The sequence below is a fragment of the Pristiophorus japonicus genome, chromosome 2 (assembly GCF_044704955.1).
Source record: "Pristiophorus japonicus isolate sPriJap1 chromosome 2, sPriJap1.hap1, whole genome shotgun sequence".
Taxonomy (NCBI): domain Eukaryota; kingdom Metazoa; phylum Chordata; class Chondrichthyes; family Pristiophoridae; genus Pristiophorus; species Pristiophorus japonicus.
Window position 1 is genome coordinate 300,184,206 of NC_091978.1, and position 22,918 is coordinate 300,207,123.

At 44.8% G+C, this 22,918-nt stretch overlaps 1 protein-coding gene across 5 annotated transcripts in view; it reads right to left on the bottom strand.

Annotated features, from left to right (window-relative positions):
• The window catches only part of fstl5 (follistatin-like 5), a 1,328,880-nt gene that overhangs the window by 657,553 nt on the left and 648,409 nt on the right, over positions 1-22,918 (bottom strand). For all 5 annotated transcript variants that reach the window (XM_070871636.1, XM_070871638.1, XM_070871637.1 and 2 more), the window contains one exon: positions 16,317-16,437. In XM_070871636.1, the coding sequence (XP_070727737.1) occupies positions 16,317-16,437 (121 nt within the window). The remainder of the gene's footprint in view (positions 1-16,316; positions 16,438-22,918) is intronic.

Consider the following 22,918-nt stretch of genomic DNA (forward strand, 5'->3'; position numbering starts at 1 on the left):
TCCAAGATATCTATTATATAGCGCAACTTTGGTTAATGACATCTTTGCAGAATCCTGCACTCAGCAATCAACAATCCACCAATGACGAAGTAGTACTGAAACAGTTTGTATATCACTGTGTCACTAAATTTAAAGAGGTGACTCCAACAACATATGAATAAAGCTGACTGCTTGAACTCCCAGTCTCATATTGACTGTTGAGCGGGAATCAGAAAGAGGAATGGAGGACTGTCAGAGAGTCCAACAGAATGAGTTTGGACCAGAAGCAGAAATCTCCATTTATCGAGGTCTCAATATTTGAAAAATTTTGCTACACACTTTGAAATTCATTATATCAAGACTCCACTGTGCTTTGTCCTCATATACAATGCGTGGTTTCTATTGATATTATCCAGCACCTGTTCCACACTGACTGACTGACTTACTTACTTTTATACAGCGCCTTTCACAATCACCGGATGTCTAAAATGCTTTACAGCCAATGAAGTACCTTTGGAATGTAGTCACTGTTGTAAAGTAGAAAACGGGGCAGCCAGTTTGTGCACAAGCAAGCTCCCACAAACAGCAATGTGATAATGGCCAGATAATCTGCTTGATAATAAAGAAGATAGAAGAGACCTAGTTTGAGTGGAAAGTACCGTGGGACTCAGAAGTGAAGACACACTGGCTACTAATTCCCACTGGTGCCTGGGGTGCGTTGAAGTTCTGTCTACCCTATATATGGCCCATGTGGCAGAAAAGGGTGGGGCCAACAGGAAGGCTTCTCCTGCCAGAATTCCCACAGCTCCCACATCCTGAGTGCCCAGCTGTCAGAACACCAGGGGAGAAAACTGCAGGGCTAGGGGGAACAGGCAGGGGAGTGGGAGTAATTGGATAGCTCTTTCTCAGAACCGGCACAGGCACCATTGGCTAAATGGTACCAATATGCTATTACTTCTATGATACCAGTATGCAGGTCCATGAGAGGGGAGCAAGTGGGGACTACCAGGGTCTTGGTTCCAGATAACTCCAGAAACATCAAACAAATTGGCCATCTTATAAAGGAGGTCAATCACCAACATTGTATAATACCTTCAGCCAGTCATGCAGCTTTCCTCCCATGCCTGCCAAGGAGCTTGCCAGTGCTACATTTCCCTCCTCTCCCTTTAGCAGGAACCCAAGTTGCAATTATACTGCCATGAACACCCACGAGAAATATCTTAAAGGGCTTACCCTGCTCTAGTACCATATAAGGTGGCAGGATCAGGAGTGGAAGTCAATCGTGGAGGGGATTCCCGTTCTGCTGTACTTATGGCAGCGGGGCAGGTTTGAAGGTTTTTGGCTCCCTTGTTGATTTGGCTGTAGAAGTATCTTCTTGTCACCATGGAACAAGTCAATTATTTTGCACAACCTTGCTATTTTCACCTCGACTACTTGACTTATTGCATTCCTGTTAACAATTGTCTGTGCTAGTACAGTATTTTTTGCATGTATCGTTATCAACTACTGCTTTCCTTCATATCCATATATATCTTTTATTGTACACATAATGGTATATTATCTTTGTCCTTTATTTTAAATCATACAACATCTTCAATTTGTTGCCATGGGGTTCACATAATGTCCCAGAAATTGCTGGAATGGCCCATCTCACATTTAGTGCTGTGAATATATCATTGTTTTCCTCACCCTTCAGATTGTATAGTTTTTGTGCCACAAATTGATGCAGATGTGAATAGATAATGGCACAATGTTGTCAGCGGGGCAACTGTGACCTCCTGAATGCCAGGTTCTATGGTGTATCTCCCTATCCAATGACATTTAAAGATAGAGAAAGAAACAGAGTGAATGACGGGGAAGGAAATTATGTGTATTTAACTCAAATTAGATACAGAAAGAAAAATAAGGAGAGCGAAACAAAGATTGGATTAAGAGACAGAGGAAAAGGGACAGGAAGGCAAAGCAAATAATTTACTACCTGCAAGAGTGAGACTCCACAGTTTGAATTGATCCCTTTCGATGCCTCCAAGGGTGAGTGGTATTGCAGGAACATAAATCAAGTCATTAACAGGGTCCTTACAACATGAAATAACAGCCCTAAATGGCTGCAATAAGATTCATTCGTATTTATGAAATTCAGCAATTTCTTGACATCATTTGACACATCATGGGGAGGTTGACACAAGCTCCCATTTTCATGAGGCTAATGGTGAAGTGGCGGAAATCGTTCAGTAATTTGTGGCGATTCGCAATTCACACCATTTTTTCCAACATAAATTGCTGGGATTTTGACACCGTAAACTCGTGGTGCCTGCCATTATTTTTCCAACAATTTCTGGGCCAATCTGTGAATTACTTCATGGTTGTTGCTATCCCTATCAAAAATTCCATTGCATTTCCGCAACATGCAGGTCCTGACTGCTAAATTTAGCTTTGCTCTGTAGTCCGTGAGCCATTTAAAAAGAAATTCCACACTATGGCTGCATTAATCAACTTTTACTTTATTTGGTTAAAGGTTCATTAGCCATTTGAGAAGCATTAAAGTATCATTATTGGATTGCAAGAGGTTGCTAATTGTTCATTACTACTAACAAAAATGGATTATCATCAATTGCAAATTTCAAAACCAAACCTCCCCGACAAATTATAATGGCATTAACTCTTTTTAAGTAAAGAGGGAAATTGCCCTTCTTGGAACAATCTACACTTTAATAATGCAAGATTCTAGAGGGCTCAATTTAACCCAATGCAGTTTTTTGACGTATTGCCAGTTACGCCCGTTATTTTGGTCTCCGACTACTCCAAAAAGATAAGTCGCAAGTTTCCTTGTTCTATTTTTTGAAATTGGTGCCACGCAGCCTGTCCTTTAGCTTCAGGGGGTGGAGCCTAATGTCTGCGCCGAAAAAACAATGCCCCCCCTTCTGCGCATGCGTGGAAAAAAATTGACATTTTTGATGTGATTGCTACAGGAGCGCATGCCCAGTACAGCTCCCAGTCTGCATTCAGCCATTTTTAAAGAGCCATTTGTATGTGAGAACTTTAATTCTCATTGGAAAAATCGGAGCTGCAATACAAGATGCAACGCAGCTCAAGGACCAAGAATTTCTTACAGGATGAAGTGGAGGCACTGGTTACTGTAATTGAGGCCAGATGGCAGGAGCTGGACACCAGCAGAGGTCGAATAAAAGTTTCACCAAAAGAAATGAAGAAATGCTGGAGCCAACTTGCAGAAGTTTACTGTGCGATGGTGACCACCCCGAGGTCTGGAGGCCAGGGCAAAAAGAAGTGGCAGGACCTTGGTCAAGTAGTTAGTGCAAATAATATTTTCATTTATTCACCGGAATTGCAATTGTAAATGTGACCAGCTGTATATGTCCCATCCAGCAGAAATACACCCTTTCTAAAAAGTTATATTTTCATCTTTGCAGAGGAAGGTGGCACACAACAAAAGGGAAAAAACTCAAACAGGAGGAGGCCCGGCAAATCTGCACCCACTGACACACTTGAAAGACAGGGTCGTTGCTTTGATGGGTCCTGCCTGGAGAAAAGCAACCACTCCTGCACAAGCTGGGCCCACATTCGAGGGAGAGGGCAAGTCCTGCAAATTGCACTGTCCATCTTTGCTAAATGTTAAGTACTGCGCGGGCTAGCCTTGCTTTGGTTCATGGGGATGTCTCTGTCAGCTATGCCTCGGTTGATGCAATGTGCTATCATTCATCATGGTCCTTCAAATCAGCCTGCTGCCTGCGCTGTGTGAGCCTGCTCATGTCACCCACCCTGCTCCCTCCTCTGCTGCTAATCATTTGTCTGTTCTGTTATATTTTGCAGAACTTGAGGCCAACCCTGACGATGCAGAAGAAGATTCAGACGCGGACGAGCCTGAAGAGGAGAACATCTTCCAATCCCACTTTCCAGACCAAGGGCGTGAGGGAGAGGGGAAACGGGAGGTGATGGATGAAGCCCCCACTGTTGTACTCACTCTGGAGGAGATGCAGGTGCAGCCCTTTTCCTGAGTGGTAGGTGTGTTGTTGGGTCATTCCATGGTTTCCCACAGTCTGAGGCTGGAGATTCCAGTGGAGTGCAGCGAGGCACACCCAGGACCCAACCGTCCGAGGATGCGGGTCTCAGTGGGATACAGCAAGGCACATCCAGAGCACCACCATCCGAGGCTGTAGGTCCAAGCGAGTCACACCCAGGCTGAAGAGGGGAAGGAGAGCTCGACAGCACTTTACTGAGGTGCAGGATCTAACAGATGTGGTTCAGATGATGGCACTGACCTTACATGATCATTTCTGGACACCATCAGTGGGGTGGGTGATGAGGTATCGGGATTGTTGGGAGAAGTAACAACACTCTCACGAGAAATGGGAAAACTGTCCGGGAACATGAGGAAAGGAATGTCTCGGGTGCTGATACAATGTCGGAGGGAGGGAATGTCATAGGTAGCTGATGCGCAGTCAGTGAACATGAGGGAGGGAATGTTGCACGTAGTTGAGACACTGACATGGCAATGCGGGAGGGAATATCAGAGTTAGCTGCTGCAATAATGGAACACGCCCAGACCACGCACCCATTTACAGAATCAACTACCACTCACACTCCAATCCCCAGACCAGCCTTTGAAGAGGCCCAAGCAGGGCCTACCACATTACCACCTGCCTCCCATCAAGAAGTGCGCACTGCCCGAGATGTTCGGAAGAATAAGCTTGGAACCTGAGAAATGCTGCGCCACCGCCTGCAGGCAGGGATTCAACAAGACCAAGCACAGAGGGCAGTCTTAGAATAAGGTGGAGGAGAGATGGGTACAGTGTGGAAATGTATTTTTATCTAAGCTGATACCATGCGGTATTTGTGTGCTCCTTGCAATATATATCAAAATGGAGTCCTGGTCTTTCCAGAACTTTCTGCTTTTTAGCAGTCAGCTTGCATAAACAGCTAAACCTGGTTGGAGATGGCTGATGGCCATCAGACAGCGAGGAGACAAGTCATGCTGAGACAAGTACCCCCCCATGGTGCTCTCCTATTGTCTACACGACACCAGTTCCATGTCACCCCACCTTTCCTATGTACTCCATTCCACCAGCCACTATCTCTTGTAGAGACCTCATCCTTTTGATGTAAACGATAAACTGACCAGGAAATTGAACAATCCTGACACAATACAAGACAGGTGATAGCCCATTACATATGATTCATGGAGTAATGGCCGGCTGGCCAACTGATAACCCTGACAAAAGGAAATATCTGTAAACCATGTCAGGACCAGGATATAGTAATTAACTCTTTATCTGTATTCACTGACTGTGAGACAGAGCAATACACAGGGAGAGGCCAGAACTTGGGTTTTACTGTATAAATATCTTGTGAAGCTGTACCATTTCGGAGGTGTTCACTTAGCCCTTGACTGAGTGTGACCTACCCCTTGCTAGCAAGCGAATTAAAGAAACTTCTGCCGGAGCTGTAAGTGTCGGAGTCATTCTTTTCGGAGGTCGAGATTTCGACAACAGCATTTCTTTGCCGCTGCTGCTGTTGTTGTTGTTGTTGTTATTATTGTTGTTAGTGTTGTAACTATTCTCAAATTAAAAGTTTTTTGTAAGTTATGTAAATTTACAAGTTTAAAAGTTTTTAAGTGTTCTTAAAGTTTGTAAGTGATCTTAACTGAAAACTTTAAAGTTTGATTCAAGAATATTTCTATTAAAGTTAAGTACAAACAACTGTTTGTAAACTTTTGAATAAAATATATTTTAAATTATAACTTAATCATTTCCATTATTTGTTCCATTAACACATCATCATCATAGGCAGTCCCTCGAAATCGAGGAAGACTTGCTTCCACTCTAAAAGTGAGTTACATAGAAACATAGAAACATAGAAAATAGGTGCAGGTGTAGGCCATTCGGCCCTTCTAGCCTGCACCGCCATTCAATGAGTTCATGGCTGAACATGCAACTTCAGTACCCCATTCCTGCTTTCTCACCATACCCCTTGATTCCCCGAATAGTAAGGACTTCATCTAACTCCTTTTTGAATATATTTAGTGAATTGGCCTCAACAACTTTCTGTGGTAGAGAATTCCACAGGTTCACCACTCTCTGGGTGAAGAAATTCCTCCTCATCTCGGTCCTAAATGGCTTCCCCCTTATTCTTAGACTGTGTCCCCTGGTTCTGGACTTCCCCAACATTGGGAACATTCTTCCTGCATCTAACCTGTCTAACCCCGTCAGAATTTTAAACGTTTCTATGAGGTCCCCTCTCATTCATCTGAACTCCAGTGAATACAAGCCCAGTTGATCCAGTCTTTCTTGATAGGTCAGTCCCGCCATCCCGGGAATCAGTCTGGTGAACCTTCGCTGCACTCCCTCAATAGCAAGAATGTCCTTCCTCAGGTTAGGAGACCAAAACTGCACACAATACTCCAGGTGTGGCCTCACCAAGGCCCTGTACAATTGTAGCAACACCTCCCTGCCCTTGTACTCAAATCCCCTCGCTATGAAGGCCAACATGCCATTTGCTTTCTTAACCGCCTGCTGTACCTGCATGCCAACTTTCAATGACTGATGTACCATGACACCCAGGTCTCTTTGCACCTCCCCTTTTCCTAATCTGTCACCATTCAGATAATAGTCTGTCTCTCTGTTTTTACCACCAAAGTGGATAACCTCACATTTATCCACATTATACTTCATCTGCCATGCATTTGCCCACTCACCTAACCAATCCAAGTCGCTCTGCAGCCTCATAGAATCCTCCTTGCAGCTCACACTGCCACCCAACTTAGTGTCATCCGCAAATTTGGAGATACTACATTTAATCCCCTCGTCTAAATCATTAATGTACAGTGTAAACAGCTGGGGCCCCAGCACAGAACCTTGCGGTACCCCACTAGTCACTGCCTGCCATTCTGAAAAGTCCCCATTTACTCCTACTCTTTGCTTCCTGTCCGACAACCAGTTCTCAATCCATGTCAGCACACTACCCCCAATCCCATGTGCTTTAACTTTGCACATTAATCTCTTGTGTGGGACCTTGTCGAAAGCCTTCTGAAAGTCCAAATATACCACATCAACTGGTTCTCCCTTGTCCACTCTACTGGAAACATCCTCAAAAAATTCCAGAAGATTTGTCAAGCATGATTTCCCTTTCACAAATCCATGCTGACTTGGACCTATCATATTACCTCTTTCCAAATGCACTGCTATGACATCCTTAATAATTGATTCCATCATTTTACCCACTACCGATGTCAGGCTGACCGGTCTGTAATTCCCTGTTTTCTCTCTCCCTCCTTTTTTAAAAAGTGGGGTTACATTGGCTACCCTCCACTCCATAGGAACTGATCCAGAGTCAATGGAATGTTGGAAAATGACTGTCAATGCATCCACTATTTCCAAGGCCACCTCCTTAAGTACTCTGGGATGCAGTCGATCAGGCGCTGGGGATTTATCGGCCTTCAATCCCATCAATTTCCCCAACACAATTTCCCGACTAATAAGGAATTCCCTCAGTTCCTCTTCCTTACTAGACCCTCCGACCCCTTTTATATCCAGAAGGTTGTTTGTGTCCTCCTCAGTGAATACCGAACCAAAGTACTTGTTCAATTGGTCCGCCATTTCTTTGTTCCCCGTTATGACTTCCCCTGATTCTGACTGCAGGGGACCTACATTTGTCTTTACTAACCTTTTTCTCTTTACATATCTATAGAAACTTTTGCAATCCGTCTTAATGTTCCCTGCAAGTTTCTTCTCGTACTCCATTTTCCCTGCCCTAATCAAACCCTTTGTCCTCCTCTGCTGAGTTCTAAATTTCTCCCAGTCCCCGGGTTCGCTGCTATTTCTGGCCAATTTGTATGCCACTTCCTTGGCTTTAATGCTATCCCTGATTTCCCTTGATAGCCACGGTTGAGCCATCTTCCCTTTTTTATTTTTACGACAGACAGGAATGTACAATTGTTGTAGTTCATCCATGCGGTCTCCAAATGTCTGCCATTGCCCATCCACAGTCAACCCCTTGAGTATCATTCGCCAATCTATCCTAGCCAATTCACGCCTCATACCTTCAAAGTTACCCTTCTTTAAGTTCTGGACCATGGTCTCTGAATTAACTATTTCATTCTCCATCCTAATGCAGAATTCCACCATATTATGGTCACTCTTCCCCAAGGGGCCTCGCACAACGAGATTGCTAATTAATCCTCTCTCATTACACAACACCCAGTCTAAGATGGCCTCCCCCCTAGTTGGCTCCTCGACATATTGGTCTAAAAAACCATCCCTTATGCACTCCAGGAAATCCTCCTCTACCGTATTGCTTCCAGTTTGGTTAACACAATCTATGTGCATATTAAAGTCACCCATTATAACTGCTGCACCTTTATTGCACGCACCCCTAATTTCCTGTTTGATGCCCTCCCCAACATCACTACTACTGTTTGGAGATCTGTACACAACTCCCACTAACGTTTTTTGTCCTTTGGTATTCTGCAGCTCTACCCATATAGATTCCACATCATCCAAGCTAATGTCCTTCCGAACTATTGCCTTAATTTGCTCCTTAACCAGCAATGCTACCCCACCTCCTTTTCCTTTTATTCTATCTTTCCTGAATGTTGAATACCCCTGAGGTGACTGAACATTCCAACATTACGGAACAGGTCTAAATAATAAACATGGTCCATTTGCAATAGTTGCCGCTGAGCCTTCAGGCAGCAAAGCGTTCACGGATGAGCTGCTGGCGCAAGGCTCGAGCAATCGTTAAAGGGGCAAAACGGCCCGCCCTCCTCCGCCGTCATGCTGTGGTTCACGTAGTTGCATGGCTTCCTCATCCTCCTCCTCCTCGTTATCTGCACCTTCCTCCTCATCATCAGCCACTCTCACCTCAGGTGGGTCTTCTACTACCAGCTGCTGCTGCCTCATGATGGCTAAGTTATGCAACATGCAGCAGACAACAATGAATTGACTGACAATCTCAGGGGAGTATTGCAAATAGCTCCGGGCATCAGAAACGCTGTTTCAAGATGCCAATGGTCCTCTCTATTATGCTGTGGGTCGCAACGTGCGACATGTTTTATTCCTGGTCAGCTTCCATCCAGGTTACACATAGAGGCGTCATGAGCCAGGTGGCAAGGCTCCCAGTAGCCAGCTTTGCCCTTCTGGCTGCTGCTGAAACATGGCAGATATAGCACTCTCGCGTAGGATGAACACATCATGGGTGCTCCCAGTGTATCTTGCATCAACTGATATGATGCGATGCATGTCATCACACACATTAATGGAGTGGAAGCCTTTTCTGTTCCTGTACATCTCGGAATCCTCCAAAGGTGCTTGCACGATGATGTGGGTACAATCAATGCAGCCCTGTACCTTTGGAAAGCCAGCAATCCTGGAGAAGCCACAGCCCTTTCACGCATTGCCTGGGCAGTCATGGGAAATTTTATGTACTCATTCCTTCAGGCATATAGTGCAACAGTCACCTGCCGAATGCAGATATGTGTTGCATGTTGAGAAATGGCACACACATCCCCAATTGTGGCCTGGAATGATCCAGATGCATGAAATGAAAGTGCAACTGTAACCTTCACTTCAACTGACAATGCAGTCCTCCTGACCCTTCTAGCTTGCAGGTCTGCTTTTGCTAACTCACGGTTACAACTTCTTTGCGGAAACGCAGCCTTATCATAGTCTGCATCACACAGGTGCAGGTATGAACCCCTCTCTTGATATACCCGACATGGGTAAGGCCTCCTGCCCATCATCCTACGTGCTCTGAGGTTCCTCATGCGATGACATCGAATCAATTGTCTCCTCCGCAGCACCATCATGCAGAAGGCTTGCACGTGGTATGACATTGTTATTATTGCCCCCATGATTAAATTGTACCATTGCAAGAAGCTCAAAACAAAAGGCAGGACAAGCTTCTTTGTTGTCTCTCTCTCCAAAGTCGACGCCCTCGTATGGATCACGCCCAGGTCTGAACATGTGCAACAGGCTTGCTTAGATCGGGAAACACCCCCCTCCTCCCGTCCCCGGGCTTCATTTGATGCTGCTTGCTGCATAGTGTAAGGGTTCTCATCCTTTCAGTTCGGCTTTCACCCACCCCGCCCGTCCCCCCAGGATTCATTTGATGCTGCATGCTGCATAGTGTAAGGTTCTCATTCCTTCAGTTCAGCTTCCATACCCCTCCACAACCCCCGGACTTCTTTTGAAGCCGAGCCCTGAGCCCCTGTGTCCGGGCGAGGGACCGATTCTGCCGGCCGATGCTCCAACCCTCGAGCCCGGTTTGGAGACGTTCAGTGATGGCGTGGCACTTTTAAAAAATCCAAAATTAAAGAATTGCATGAAACTTCCATTTTCTGCATTTTTAATTGGAAAAAATTAAGCTTGATGATGCATATTTAAAGTGTTCTTGACTCCCTCCAAAACTTTGCGTAAAAACAATGGTGTCTTTCTGCGCCGATTTTTTGATGTGCACCTGTTTTTCCTAAGTGGTCACATATGCCGTCCTAGGAGAAATGTAAGTTGGCCAAATAAATGTGAAAGACTGGCGCAGACATCATGATGAAAAAAAAAATAACCTAAAAAAATCGTAACTGAGTTACGCTGGCACACAATCTTTGGGGAAACTTGGAATTTTTAATTTTGGACAAAAAAACTGCGCCCGCCAAAAAAACGTCACAAATCACTGGGGAAAATTGAGAACTCAGAATCTAAACTCTTGAGCATTGCATTTTTAATAAGAAAGCCACGAATGGACAAAATCTTTGAAAGTATCGGAGAAGAATTACTCAAAAAAAATGTTACGATACTGCACCAAGTGACCACAGCAATATTTGTTATGTTGGGGATAAACTCTTAACGTGTATGCAAATTTTGTGTATAGTGCAGTTGTAACATATTCAGGTCAATAGGGAGATACTCTGCTGTGACAGGGTTTTGTGTGGCCCTATGACAATTAAAATATATGGCCAGCATTCTGTTGTTCAGGACAGTGTTCCAGCAGGGAGAGACTTCCGCTTGCCCCTCCACCCAACTCTGGCCCTCTTCCCTACATGGCAGGCTCCAGGCAGGACACCTGCTGCCAATAGCAAACCTCCAGTGCGAAGAGGGGAATATCAATGCAATGCAGTGGAAATGCCACTGCAGCACCAGAGGAGCCTGCGAGGGACCTTAAAGGGGCATAAGTGCCCTGAATATCAGAGCCCCAGTCCCACTGAAGGCCGATGTCATGAACTGGGCCTTCAGCAGGAATGTCTGAAAAATGAAGAGATGGCTACAAGGCCATCTCTCTCAAGAGGGGACCTCAAGGAGATTACTGCTTCTGCCTAGGATCTATCACAGGCCTGAAAAGCAGTGGTAAATGGGGTGGCCAGGAGGGAAGTCCTTGAGAGACTCGACCCACCTCCTACCCAAAGAATCCTGGCCCAGGTGTTAAACCCATGAAAGCCCAACTAAAACCGAGGAGAATCCCTCAATGCTTAGAACGCTCATACCACAAAAAAAGTCTGTACGGGTATTGCGGGCAGTTTTACAACAGCTTTATGGTCCTAAACCTTACCTATAAAATCAATTGTTTTCAAAGCTGCAAAAGTTTAAAGAGATCCTTTCCCAGAGAACAGTCACCACCAGATTTCATGTGACATTGCACCATTGAATTTTGTCACCAACATTTTAAAAAATGGGGTAAAAATTGATTATAGCCTGTTTTGAGGTGCTAACATCAACTGGATGGTAAGTTTAGTGCCGAGCGATATTTAGCGCTGACGATCGCGATATTCATTTTTGCCTTCCTAAGAGGAGAGTGGAGCACTGAAAGCAACGGTGCACACTTCTCTTAGGGTGATATCAGGGTGCTAACTTCAGAGCGCTAGTCAAGTTTGGGTGAAGATTTACAAATTCATAGAAATCATGTAGATGGCATGGAATAGCATGCCGGGAGAGGCTTCAGAGGTCAGAACGCCAGCTTTCTGTGGCGTGATTAGCGCCAGGTGGTAAGTCCAGCGAACTAACTGAATTTGGCTTCCGGGGTGCTAACTACGTGTTGCACACTCATTGATGGCACCGTTTCAGAGGCGCTACAGGGCCAGGCGCTAAGCGTTAGCACCGCCAGCAAAACAATAATGAATTTCGCGAGCGGAGCTAAAATTGCTGCGCTCAGGCGAAAAGCTATTTTCGCTCCAGTAGCATACCGCCCGGGAGCTAACAGGTGATGCTGATGCATTGAAATGAAAGAGACTACAAAAGAAGACAAGATAAATCATGAAAATGTCATTAGGTCGCACCAAGTTAGGGATGTAAAAGTCTGTAGGTTGTAGATAGAATGAAAGATTGAGGGGTCAAAATGCAGTGCTGCCGTTTTTGAGGCGATGTCAGCGTCTGAATAGAGACTTTACTACCAGGCGGCGGTTGCCACCACCAACTGCGAAATTCAGTTTTCCCACCTGAAAACATTAAATCAGGCGTTACACATTACACTGGAGGCGGTAAACGGCGGTAAGTGGGGCGGCAAGTGAGGCAGCAACATCCAAGCAGCAATCATCATTTGTAACTGTGCCACAGACATACTGCTGCCACCTGGATTCAATTAAGGTGGTGATTGGGCGTGGCACTGCCTTGTGCCTATCTACCCTCCCTACGCACTCACTCACAGGGTGAAGATGGCAGATGCAGCAGCAGCTCGCCAGCGTGCTCATCGCTTCTCGGATGCTGCCATCGATGCCCTGCTTGATGCCCTGGAAAGGCGTCGAGAATTACTGAGTACGGTGGCTGGAGAGAGGCCACAGCCCCAAACTTTTCAAAGGCTCTGGCGGGAAGTCGCTGAAATAGTGTCAGCGAGTGACACGGTGCCCAGGACAGCGACCCAATGTCGCAAGAAGTGGAACAACGTGACTCGGTTGCGGAGGGTGAGTATATTTTACATTAACCTGAGCATGCCATGCTCTGAGCTCAATGTGCAGTCTCTCCTCAATGTAATGTGTCTGACCCCATGTTCTACGTGGGTGAGGTCAGATACAATGTTCGTATTTGCAGCCTCACCCATTCCAAGGGCCTGCATGAGCAATTAACCTCCCTACTCCGTTGCAGAGACCCGCCCCCCATATTGTTCCCTCCTCAGTCTTCATATGCATCTGGAAGATGCTATCCTCACAGAAACTGTTGGTTTCTGGCCCCCCTCACTCAAGCATTGCCACATGAACTCGCAGCTAATGGAAGTTACATCGACCTTTAAAGACTCTCATACACTAACATGTTCTGAGGACAAAAGCACATTTTTGCGAAGAAGAGACTAAGCTTGGGCACAACTAGCGGCATAGTGGCCCTCAGGTAAGTGAAGCTGAGGGTTGGGGTCGGAGGCCGGGGGGGTCAGAGGATCGGGCTTGGGAGAGGGGACCAGGGCTCAGGAAAGAAGAGAGAATGTGACTGGGGTTGTGGGGGCGGGCGGGATGTTGTAACCGATGGCAATTGAGGGGGGTGTTGTAAGGTCATGAGGTGTACTCCTGCTCCTTGAGGCTCCACATTCAGGTAATTATATGCAAAAGACTTACCTCGTAGCTCATAGCAATCCCAAGGCCTGGCTTTACTGAGTGCAGCCAGCACTGGCTGACTCAGGGCAAATCAATCTTGTAGCAGAGGCCACAAACAGGCGTTAGGCCCTTACTTGCATATGCAAAGGCCCGACTGCGCTTCAGGCATTGGCCTTGGTCACCTATTTGTTTTTTTCTAATATGGTGGGTGGCGCATTTCTGGTTGGAAATGTGTACGCGCTTCTTGCTCATCATATCAGTGGCCTAGCAGGCCACAAGACGCCTGAAAAACGGGTGCTGTGCTGCTGAATTTATAGGCCCAACATTTCTAAGAACTTGTGGAGGGATTATTTAGAGTGCGAGACAACATGATTTTAACACAATGAGATTGCAATAGAGGAATCTTGTATAGGATGGCATCATTGCAGTTTAGGAGGAACATAGTAGGACCGTTCAGAGAAAGAGAGAGACAAGAAATATGACCATCTAAAATGCATTGGCAGTATATGATGTTCTGTTGTATTTGTAACAATGCATTACTTTGTTAACACTAGGATATGAATCATATTTCCCAAAGATATCACACTCTTCCCGCCATCCTTATCAAAATGATATAAGCTCTGACTGAATGGATGATACCAGAAATGCGAGGGTATACATATCAGGAAAACATGATTAGGCGGGATCTCTTTTCTCTTGAAAAAAGGTCTTCAAAATTATGAAAGGTTTTGATAGAGTGGATACAGAGAGAATGTTTCCACTAGTATAAATAGAGCCCATTAATATAAGATAGTCACCAAGAAATCCAATAGGGAATTCAGAAGAAACTTCTTTATTCAAAGAGTGGTGAGAATGTGGAACTTTCTACCATAGGGATTGGTTGAAGCGAATAGTATAGAAGCATTTAAGGGGAGGCTAGACAAACATATGAGGGAGAAGGGAATAAAGGATTATGCTGATAGAGTTAGATGAGGAAAGACAGGAGAAGGCTCGAGTGGAGCATAAATGGGCTGAATGGCCTGTTTCTGTGCCATATATCCTATGTAAATTCCTATGTATTGAATTAGATAATGGAAGTTCAAAGAGGTCTGGGGGGGATAGCAGATTCAGTGGTTAACAGTTTGAGCCACTTTGGAACAGCCATCAACAAAGCAAATTCTGCAGTATGTTGCTAAGTCACTAGAGATTGCGCTGAAACCTGACCGCGCCCTGGTCAGACTACACCTTGAATATTTTGTCCAAGTTTATTCACTGAGACACAATAGATATATTCAAGTGCTGGAAGTAATACAATGAAAAGCCAGAAAGCTGATCCCTAATATCACTCAACTGAATTATGAGGAAAGACTGGAGAAACTTGGGCCTTGAAAAGATGGCTGTCCTCAACTGTTATGTCTGTGGTTTATTTCTGCCTAGCACTTAATATCAGTTAATTTTCTATTCATTGATGGATCAAATATTCATAGATGGATCGAATATTCATAGATGGATTAGATATTCATAAATGGATTGAATATTCATAGATGGATCGACTAATGCATACATTAATTTCCTTTCCTACTAAATTGCATGACATGGCTGCCCAATGTTGCTGCACTGGTGCATGCTCCAAGTTCAGGGCCACTGATGAGTGTCATGCGCCCAGCCTAAAGCCCATTCTGGGATCAGCAAGTTGACCAGGTTTGTGTCAATGATTTGGTATGTGCATAGAAGATGTGAGTGTGGCAAGACTTTCAGTTTCATTGACAATGTGCCCTACTGAAGTATAAACATGCATGAGTTGCAAGGTTGTATGAAGCTTGGCATGGGTAAGGAGTAAATTGAAATAGGTTGATAGGCAACATATTGTGACATGAAATCTTGAGCAAGGTAGTCTTACCTTACCAGGTTCCTTAATGTGAGTGCCTTCGTCTGCACTTGTTATCAGATATCACAGGTATTGTGCACAACATCCAGCCTGGTTGCCACCTCCTGCTCGTCAGGGTGTACTGATATTCTCTGGGGGGAGTATTCTAAAGTTCCAAATAAGGCAACTCTCTTTGCGCCTACCTACCTGCAGCTTCATATCACTTCGACAGTCATCACACAGGGAACAGGGTTGGGGACAGCACTGCCCTGCCACTTGCCCACGTACTCTGTTTGTACTTCAGTTTTGGATTTTCTGTTCTTTTATTCTTGTCCGTTGCTTTAGAGTGATTTCAAAATTGTTTTTGAACATTTAAAAAGCCTTTAACATTTTTCATCTCAATATGGGCAACTTACCTTTAAGTGGCTGCATCCCTTTAATATTGAACTACAGCCCTTTAATGGCTGCAAGCTTGTAATAGTTTATGACCCTTTTCATTTCACTCCCTGTGCAAGGCTCAAACTGCTTGAGAGTGTCTAAAAATTATATTCATAACTGGCCTCACAGCACTCGGCAAGGCCAGCTCATCATTTTGCCAGTGTGTGCTTTAACTGGGGTTGCTGAATCATCCTTGTAATAGTATGTAAAACAACAAAACAAAAAAAAACCTCTTACTGCCATTGCTGTGACTGCTTGAATAGTGTCATGACAAATTGAGTCCTCCTGCTCATTGCTGAGAGTGCGTTTACCAGGGGAATGTTTGTTGATTGCCATTATATTTTCTATGGTATGGGGCTGTTAAGAGTTGAAATAGAATGCATGCTTTATGTTTTAATGTGGAATAAAAATATTTTTGTGACAACCATATCTCATGACTGTTGTATTGTATGCAAAACAATGCATCCTAGTTACATAATCAGCATTCAGTTACACTTATTATGATCATCTAATAAAACCAAATGATTTTAGACTTACGAAATGCTCTGTAGAACTCCTCTTGTGTCAGATGTTTGTCACTATTATAGTCATCATATTTCAGCAGATCAAATAATGAGCACTGAGAGAGATCCTTTCCAAGCCTATCCTGTTTAATCACCTGGTAAAAGAAAAATACAATGATTTATTAATGATCATCACACAAAAGCTACAAGATGATTAAGTCTCATATTCTCATTGCAATGTAAAATGACAATAGAAGGAAAAAACAGCTTTTTTGGAAAAAAAGCAGCAGCAGAAATATGAATCTATTGCAATATTCACTATGAAGCAGTCAATGTAATTTCTGGAAGCAGAGAAAGAGATATTGAGAATGTCAGACAAATGCCATTTAATGGAGGGTCAACATAATAAAAATACATTTGCTATTCAGCTCTGCGAGCTTCCAGTAATGCTAACTGTATGACTTTCTTATAGACAATCATTTGCCCTTGGCTCTAGATGTCACATCCATGTTTTTAAATTGCTTCTATTATATATAAAGCCTATGGGCTAGAACCTCCACTTTTGTGGGGCGATATTTCCGGCATGGATGTTAAAAAAGGGTTTTCAGATCGCCGGCTTCTCTCCCATTCTCAAAGCACCAAGTCTCCATTTTTGAAAATGGGCGTTACCTTCTGCCGTAAAGTGTAGCCGTCCTTAGCAACGACAAGGCAACTCTCGATTCCCGCGATTCAGGAGGTCAAGGGTCATCATAACATGCGCAGAAGAGGAGACAGAGAGAGAGGGAGCTCAGAGGGACTGAAGGCATGGTTGGCTGTGGTGTGGCTGCTTTGGGAGGAAGGAGGGAGACTTTAGAGCTTCACAGCAAGTAGGCAAACAAAAAGTAGCTGTTACCAGCCACATATTTGCCCGAATTTGGCCTATAATGGAGAGAGAGGAGGAGGCATCACATCACGCTGTGGAGACTGACGCTGGAGAGAACAGTGAGGTGGGAGAGGAGCACTTTGGAGGGCGCAAAAGAGCCAGGAGGTTCTTGGACGAGGCAAATGCCTCCATCCTGCAGGAGGTCGAGTCATGTTGGGGTGATTTGACACAGGGAAGTCCACCGAAAGGCATACCAGAGGATATGGACTGAGATAGCAGAGGTGGTCTTGTCGGCAACCAAGGAGGTGCCTGAGGGCAACCAATGCCACAAACGATGGAATGACCTTGTGGGATCCGCAAGAGTAAGTATTACATTAAAATATATTTGCTTATGTATTTATATAATTTGATTTGTAACAGTCATGAGTGACTACCATCAGATGTGAGGTCTTTCACTTTTACCGGAAATGTTTTACTCAAAAAGGGTGCACGTTTTACGGTGCACGTCTTTCGGTAAAGAATGATAATTTTCATAATAATCATGATTACATCTGTCGGTTATGTGTTGTATCAGTCTCTGTGACAGTACCTAGCAAAGATATCATGCAATGATCTCATGCCAGGTCATCCTATCACCTTTTACAGAAGAAGCTATCGACGATGAGGTCCGTGCAGAGGTGAATGGGTGGGGGGCCACCAGTCCCCAGCGACATCATGGAGATGGAGGAGCGGGCGCTCACACTCGTGGGGAAGCATCCCCAGACAACCACGGACACATCTGCAGACCCTGAAGTGATGCCACGTGAGTAAAGCTTACACCATTGCGCGATGTAAAGTCAATAGATGCCACACCCACTCATATCCGAAAAATCATATAATGATAGATAGATAGATAGAACATAGAAATAATGCTGGCCAAATGAAAATCATTGGAATGCAAATGTGTTGATGGTCATGAAATGTGATGTCTGCAATGATTTTGAGAGCGATGGTGCTTTTGTCATGCATATGCTGTGTGTAGCACAGGACTCACCTTGTGACCCTTCTTCTCTAATAACCTCATTTGTGTTTTGCAGCGCAGCCAACAGCGCAATTCAAGGCAAGACCACCGAGGCCAGAAGGTGGGGGCACGGGGCCAGACTCTCCAGACGATCCAACATCTGGTGCTGAGGAGCTCCGATTCTCGCCCGTCAATCCACTGGGTCTGTTCTCCACGGATGATAGTGCGGACTTCGCCAGGCTCCAGAAGCCATTCCACCCCAAGGCCATCTATTGGTCCTCCCGTCATTCCCGCCTCCACTCTGGAGGTACCGGCCCCAAGCACCTCGCCACAAGGCACTCCATTTGTCCCCAGGAAGGCGCCGACCCCGCGGAGGTCTCGTAGACATGGCAGGTCTGTTCCATGAGCACCACATGACAGCGGAGAGATGGTACAGTTGTCCAGGAGGACTGTAGACATTGGTGACCAGCTCATCGAAGCATTGCGGGACATATCCCAACAGCTGGCCACCATGACCGAATACATTCTGCGGATGGCGGAGTCCCTGGATGTGATAGCCAGGAACACTGCTGCCACATGCCTCCCAGTGGTCCCTGAGCACGACACTCCACCTCTAGGTACCGCACCACCACTGCGAACGGCAGATGAGAGCAAGGACCAAGATCCTGCTTCTGCATCAGAGAATGTTGCCCCCTTGGCACCCCCCACTCCCGTACCCGTACAACCACCGGCTCTGCCTTCATCCCCCCCAATGAGGCACCACCTGAGGAGCTCCTCGGCCAGGCGCCATGGAGTGAGATGGGGAAGGGGTAGAAGTGGGGAGAAGAAGGGGAGAGGGGAAGGAAAGTGAGGTGCATGTCCACAGGTGATGGCTGTGTTATATCTCCATCTGGGTGTATGCAATTTGTTGTAATGTATGGGGGGAGGGGACCACCCTCCTGCTTTGCCTTTGTATTCTGTGTTGCTGGACATGTTGAACATTTGATTGATGTTAATGGTGGAAAAAGTGGGGTGTGGGCGGGGGTTGGGTGTTATTGCCTGTGATACTTATGATTTCAGACCAATGATGTTATAAAATTTTTGTTATTGAACATAAGCTTGTTGCGCATTGTCTCAGATAGCTGCACTGGTGATTCCTTAACATGAGAGGGTTAAATACAACTTACCATCAATCAACGTAAACTTTAACTGGCACCAAGATGATGAGCACCATTGATGTCTGAGCTGCACACACACAGCAGTGTGTCAGTGTTGTCACTCACATCAACGCCCCTTTCAGGAAAATTGTTCAGATATCTGCTCCTCACGTAAGATTGAGATTTTAAAAATGGCAGCCACACCACTGGTGTTCGTTTAGAACAGTTCCACTTTTTCTGGGCAGTTTTTTGGGCGAGCGATATCTGTGTGAGGTGGTGAAAGTGACGGTGGGCGATCTCCTGGGCGTTAGTTTCGCCAGATGTGCTCTTTGCGACAAAAAAGGTGGGCAGGCGGTATTATTGAATCTAGGCATTAATTCCGTGCAGAAAGTAACGCTGGCCGATATTATGGGCGCTGATTTCGCCCATTCTGATGCTTCCGCCCAAAAGAAGTGGGCGGGCGGTAATATTTTTACGCGGCGTAACGCTCGCTGATAAGTTTCATAAAAATGTCCGGCAGTTTCCATTTTATGCCAAAATGGCCGATATATGGGCATTATACGTCACTTCAGCTGTAAAATGGGCGTTAAGTGGGCGTTAAGCCTGCAGAAAAGTGGAGGTTCTAGCCCTGTGTTCTTTTTACTGCAGTCATTTTATTGGACATGTGATGTTTTCTATGCAGTCTATTAGATGTGTCTTTTTACACTCCTTCTATCACCATCAGATTTATAATCACCTGTTATTTTCCTTTCTTCTTAAATTCACAACCCTATCATTAACAACTCTCCAATCGACCCCATTAGAGTGGGGTGCATTTATACGCAGTTATAAATATCCCGCGATATACATATATATGTTTTTGGAATTTCTTACAATTTGAACAAAAATATAATGATTTCATTGCAATTTATGTTTAATATTAATTAATATTTAGTTGTCATTTACTAAACAAACACTGTTGGTTTAATCTATAAACTTCCTAAAGTATAAACTTGCAAAATTGCGATTAAAACTTTTAAGAGGGAAAGATTCTGTGGCGCCATGTTTGGGGGCGGTAACATCCAGGAGGCGGGACATTTTGCGGTAGGCGCTGAAGTACCGCCTCGCTCATTAAATTCAGATTACTGCCCCCGAAAGGAAGTGAAGTGCAAAATAACTCGCCCCATTTCCTTTCTGGGGCGGTAGTGGGGCAGACGGGTCGGGAGCGGGACGGAGCACTACGCATTGGGCCGCGTAGCGCTGCTGCGTAGGAGGGGCTCTTCCCTTAATTAAAGGGAAGGGCCCAAGCTGCAAACTCTACAGTGGTGAAAGGGGACTTCCTGGACCACCGGGGAGCGGAGATGACATTCCAACAGCCCAGTGCTCAAGAAGAGTGATAGCCTGAATATTCGCGGCACGGACCCCGTGGTCAAAGCGCTCGACAAAATTGGTAACATTTTTTTTTCAAAGGTTCACACCATCCATTGAACTTGCGCCTACAAGCAGCCAGCCGCCCTGTACGCACCCCCTGAAGTTGTTACTGGCACAGCTTCAGGGGGCGATACCCAATTTAGGCTCTGGCATATTTACAAGGCACTGCGCACGGTGATGACGTTGTCATCGCCATCGGGGCACTACGGGCTATTGCCACCGCTAAACTCCCACAGAATTTAGCGGGAGTCGTTAGTGGCACCCCACCCAGGCACAAACATCGTTTGCGCCGTTGCTGCCCCCGGGGGCCTATATTTTTTATACTTATACATCTTTATGAAATAATGTTTTGCAAAATAAGTTGAATATTGAATGCTGTATTGTTGTCTGTATGATTTTCTCCCCTCCCTGCTCCTGAGCATACTCAATGATTGGGTTTGTTTTTCTGTGCACCAGCAACATAAGAACATTAGAAAGAAGAACAAAAGAAACCAATCGGCCCTTCGAGCTGATCTTCTAACTCAAATCCACTTCTCGCACTATCCCCATATCCCTTGCTTCCCTTAGTATCCAAAAATCTATCGACCTCTGTCTTGAATATACTCAACAACTGAGCATCCCCAGCTCTCTGGGATAGAGAATTCCAAAGATTCACAACCCTTTGAGTGAAAAAATGTTCTAAATCTCGGTTCTAAATAGCCAACCCCTTATTCTGATACTGTAATCTGTAATTTTAGATTCTCCAGCCAGGGGAAACATCCACCCAGCATCGAATCGGTCAAGCCCCTTAAGAATTTTATATGATTCGTTGAGATCATCTCTCATTCTTCTGAACTCTAGGGAATTTAGCCCTAGGAATTGTACATCAACAGAAACCTGGTGATGTCACCATGGCCTAGGGTTTATGGCCACTGAAAATGGCCGCAGCACTACTGGACAAAAATTCACGCTGGGGGCTGGAGATTTGTAATGCCCTGCTGGTGGCATTAGTGGAGGCATCCGACCCGAAGTCCAGGAGTGACATTACAACTTCTTACAGCCTCCAGAAGCGAGGCTGGGGAGTTCGCAATGAATTGTGGACAATTGAAAGGACTATGAATTAAGGGGCATATGGAGGGAATCATGGGAGAACCTGGATGCAGCCCACTGTCTCTGTGCAGTCATTGTCAGTGTTTACAGCACTTCAATACTGTAGAACATTGACAGCACAAATGTCAAAATAAAGTGGCCGTGGTCCCTTTAAGGAAGCCGGCTGATGACACATCATGAATGACGTCATTAGACCCGCTTCCTCTAATTGGGCCGGAAAATGCGCTGGGCAAGTTTAACAAGCCCAATTAAAATAAATTAATTTTAGACAGTGGGATGGAGCCAGCAGCGGGTCCACGACCCGCGACCAACATCATCGCCCACACTAGACCTGCTGAGGTGAAACATACTCCGGCCATTGCGTATCTCGCTGTGATTAACTACAGCATTCAAATATCTGACAGGAGCAAAGGAAATGCATTTTTTAATAGTCTGCTGGGAACCTAGAATCAAATTGTGCCATCAATGTAAGCATAATACCCCTACGGACACTGTTAATCATTAGTAAACCAATCATTTAAATCAAACACAATACTTGCTGGATGCTAGTGCAAATTAATGCTATGTATTACGTGAATCAAGAAATAAATATATTGTCAGAGGTTACACTTTTTGTGAATTAATTGAGTCATTGCTCAATATATTATTATGATTTGCTTTGAGAAATCAGATGCACTAGCTTTGCATTTTTAAAAATACATAAGAGTGGCTGCCCTGTAAACATTTTATGTGAAAACCATTAACAATTTAAAATGTTGTCTCACTTTGATAAACCATTTATTTGAACTCAGATTCTTTGTTAAATGAGAGAGAAAAAAAATCAATTAAAGTTTTGTTGACCAACACAACAGAAAGATCAGACAGCTGGTTTTAAAAGACAAATTAAAAAAACAGGCAAAGATAGGGGGTATCGAAAGCGTTTGAAAGCCCTTCAGCTCCTTAGCTTTTTTATTATGTTCACTCTTGCATTCATTCCTATCCACAGACTGTGGAATTTCTTTACATATAGATCAGAACAGAGAAATTGTATAAAGTTCTTCACAGAACAGTTCTTCACAGAACGCTGCCCTGCTAATAGACTCATAAAAGATAATCTGTCCTATTATAAGAACATTTCATGGTTGAAGGTTTAGAAATTA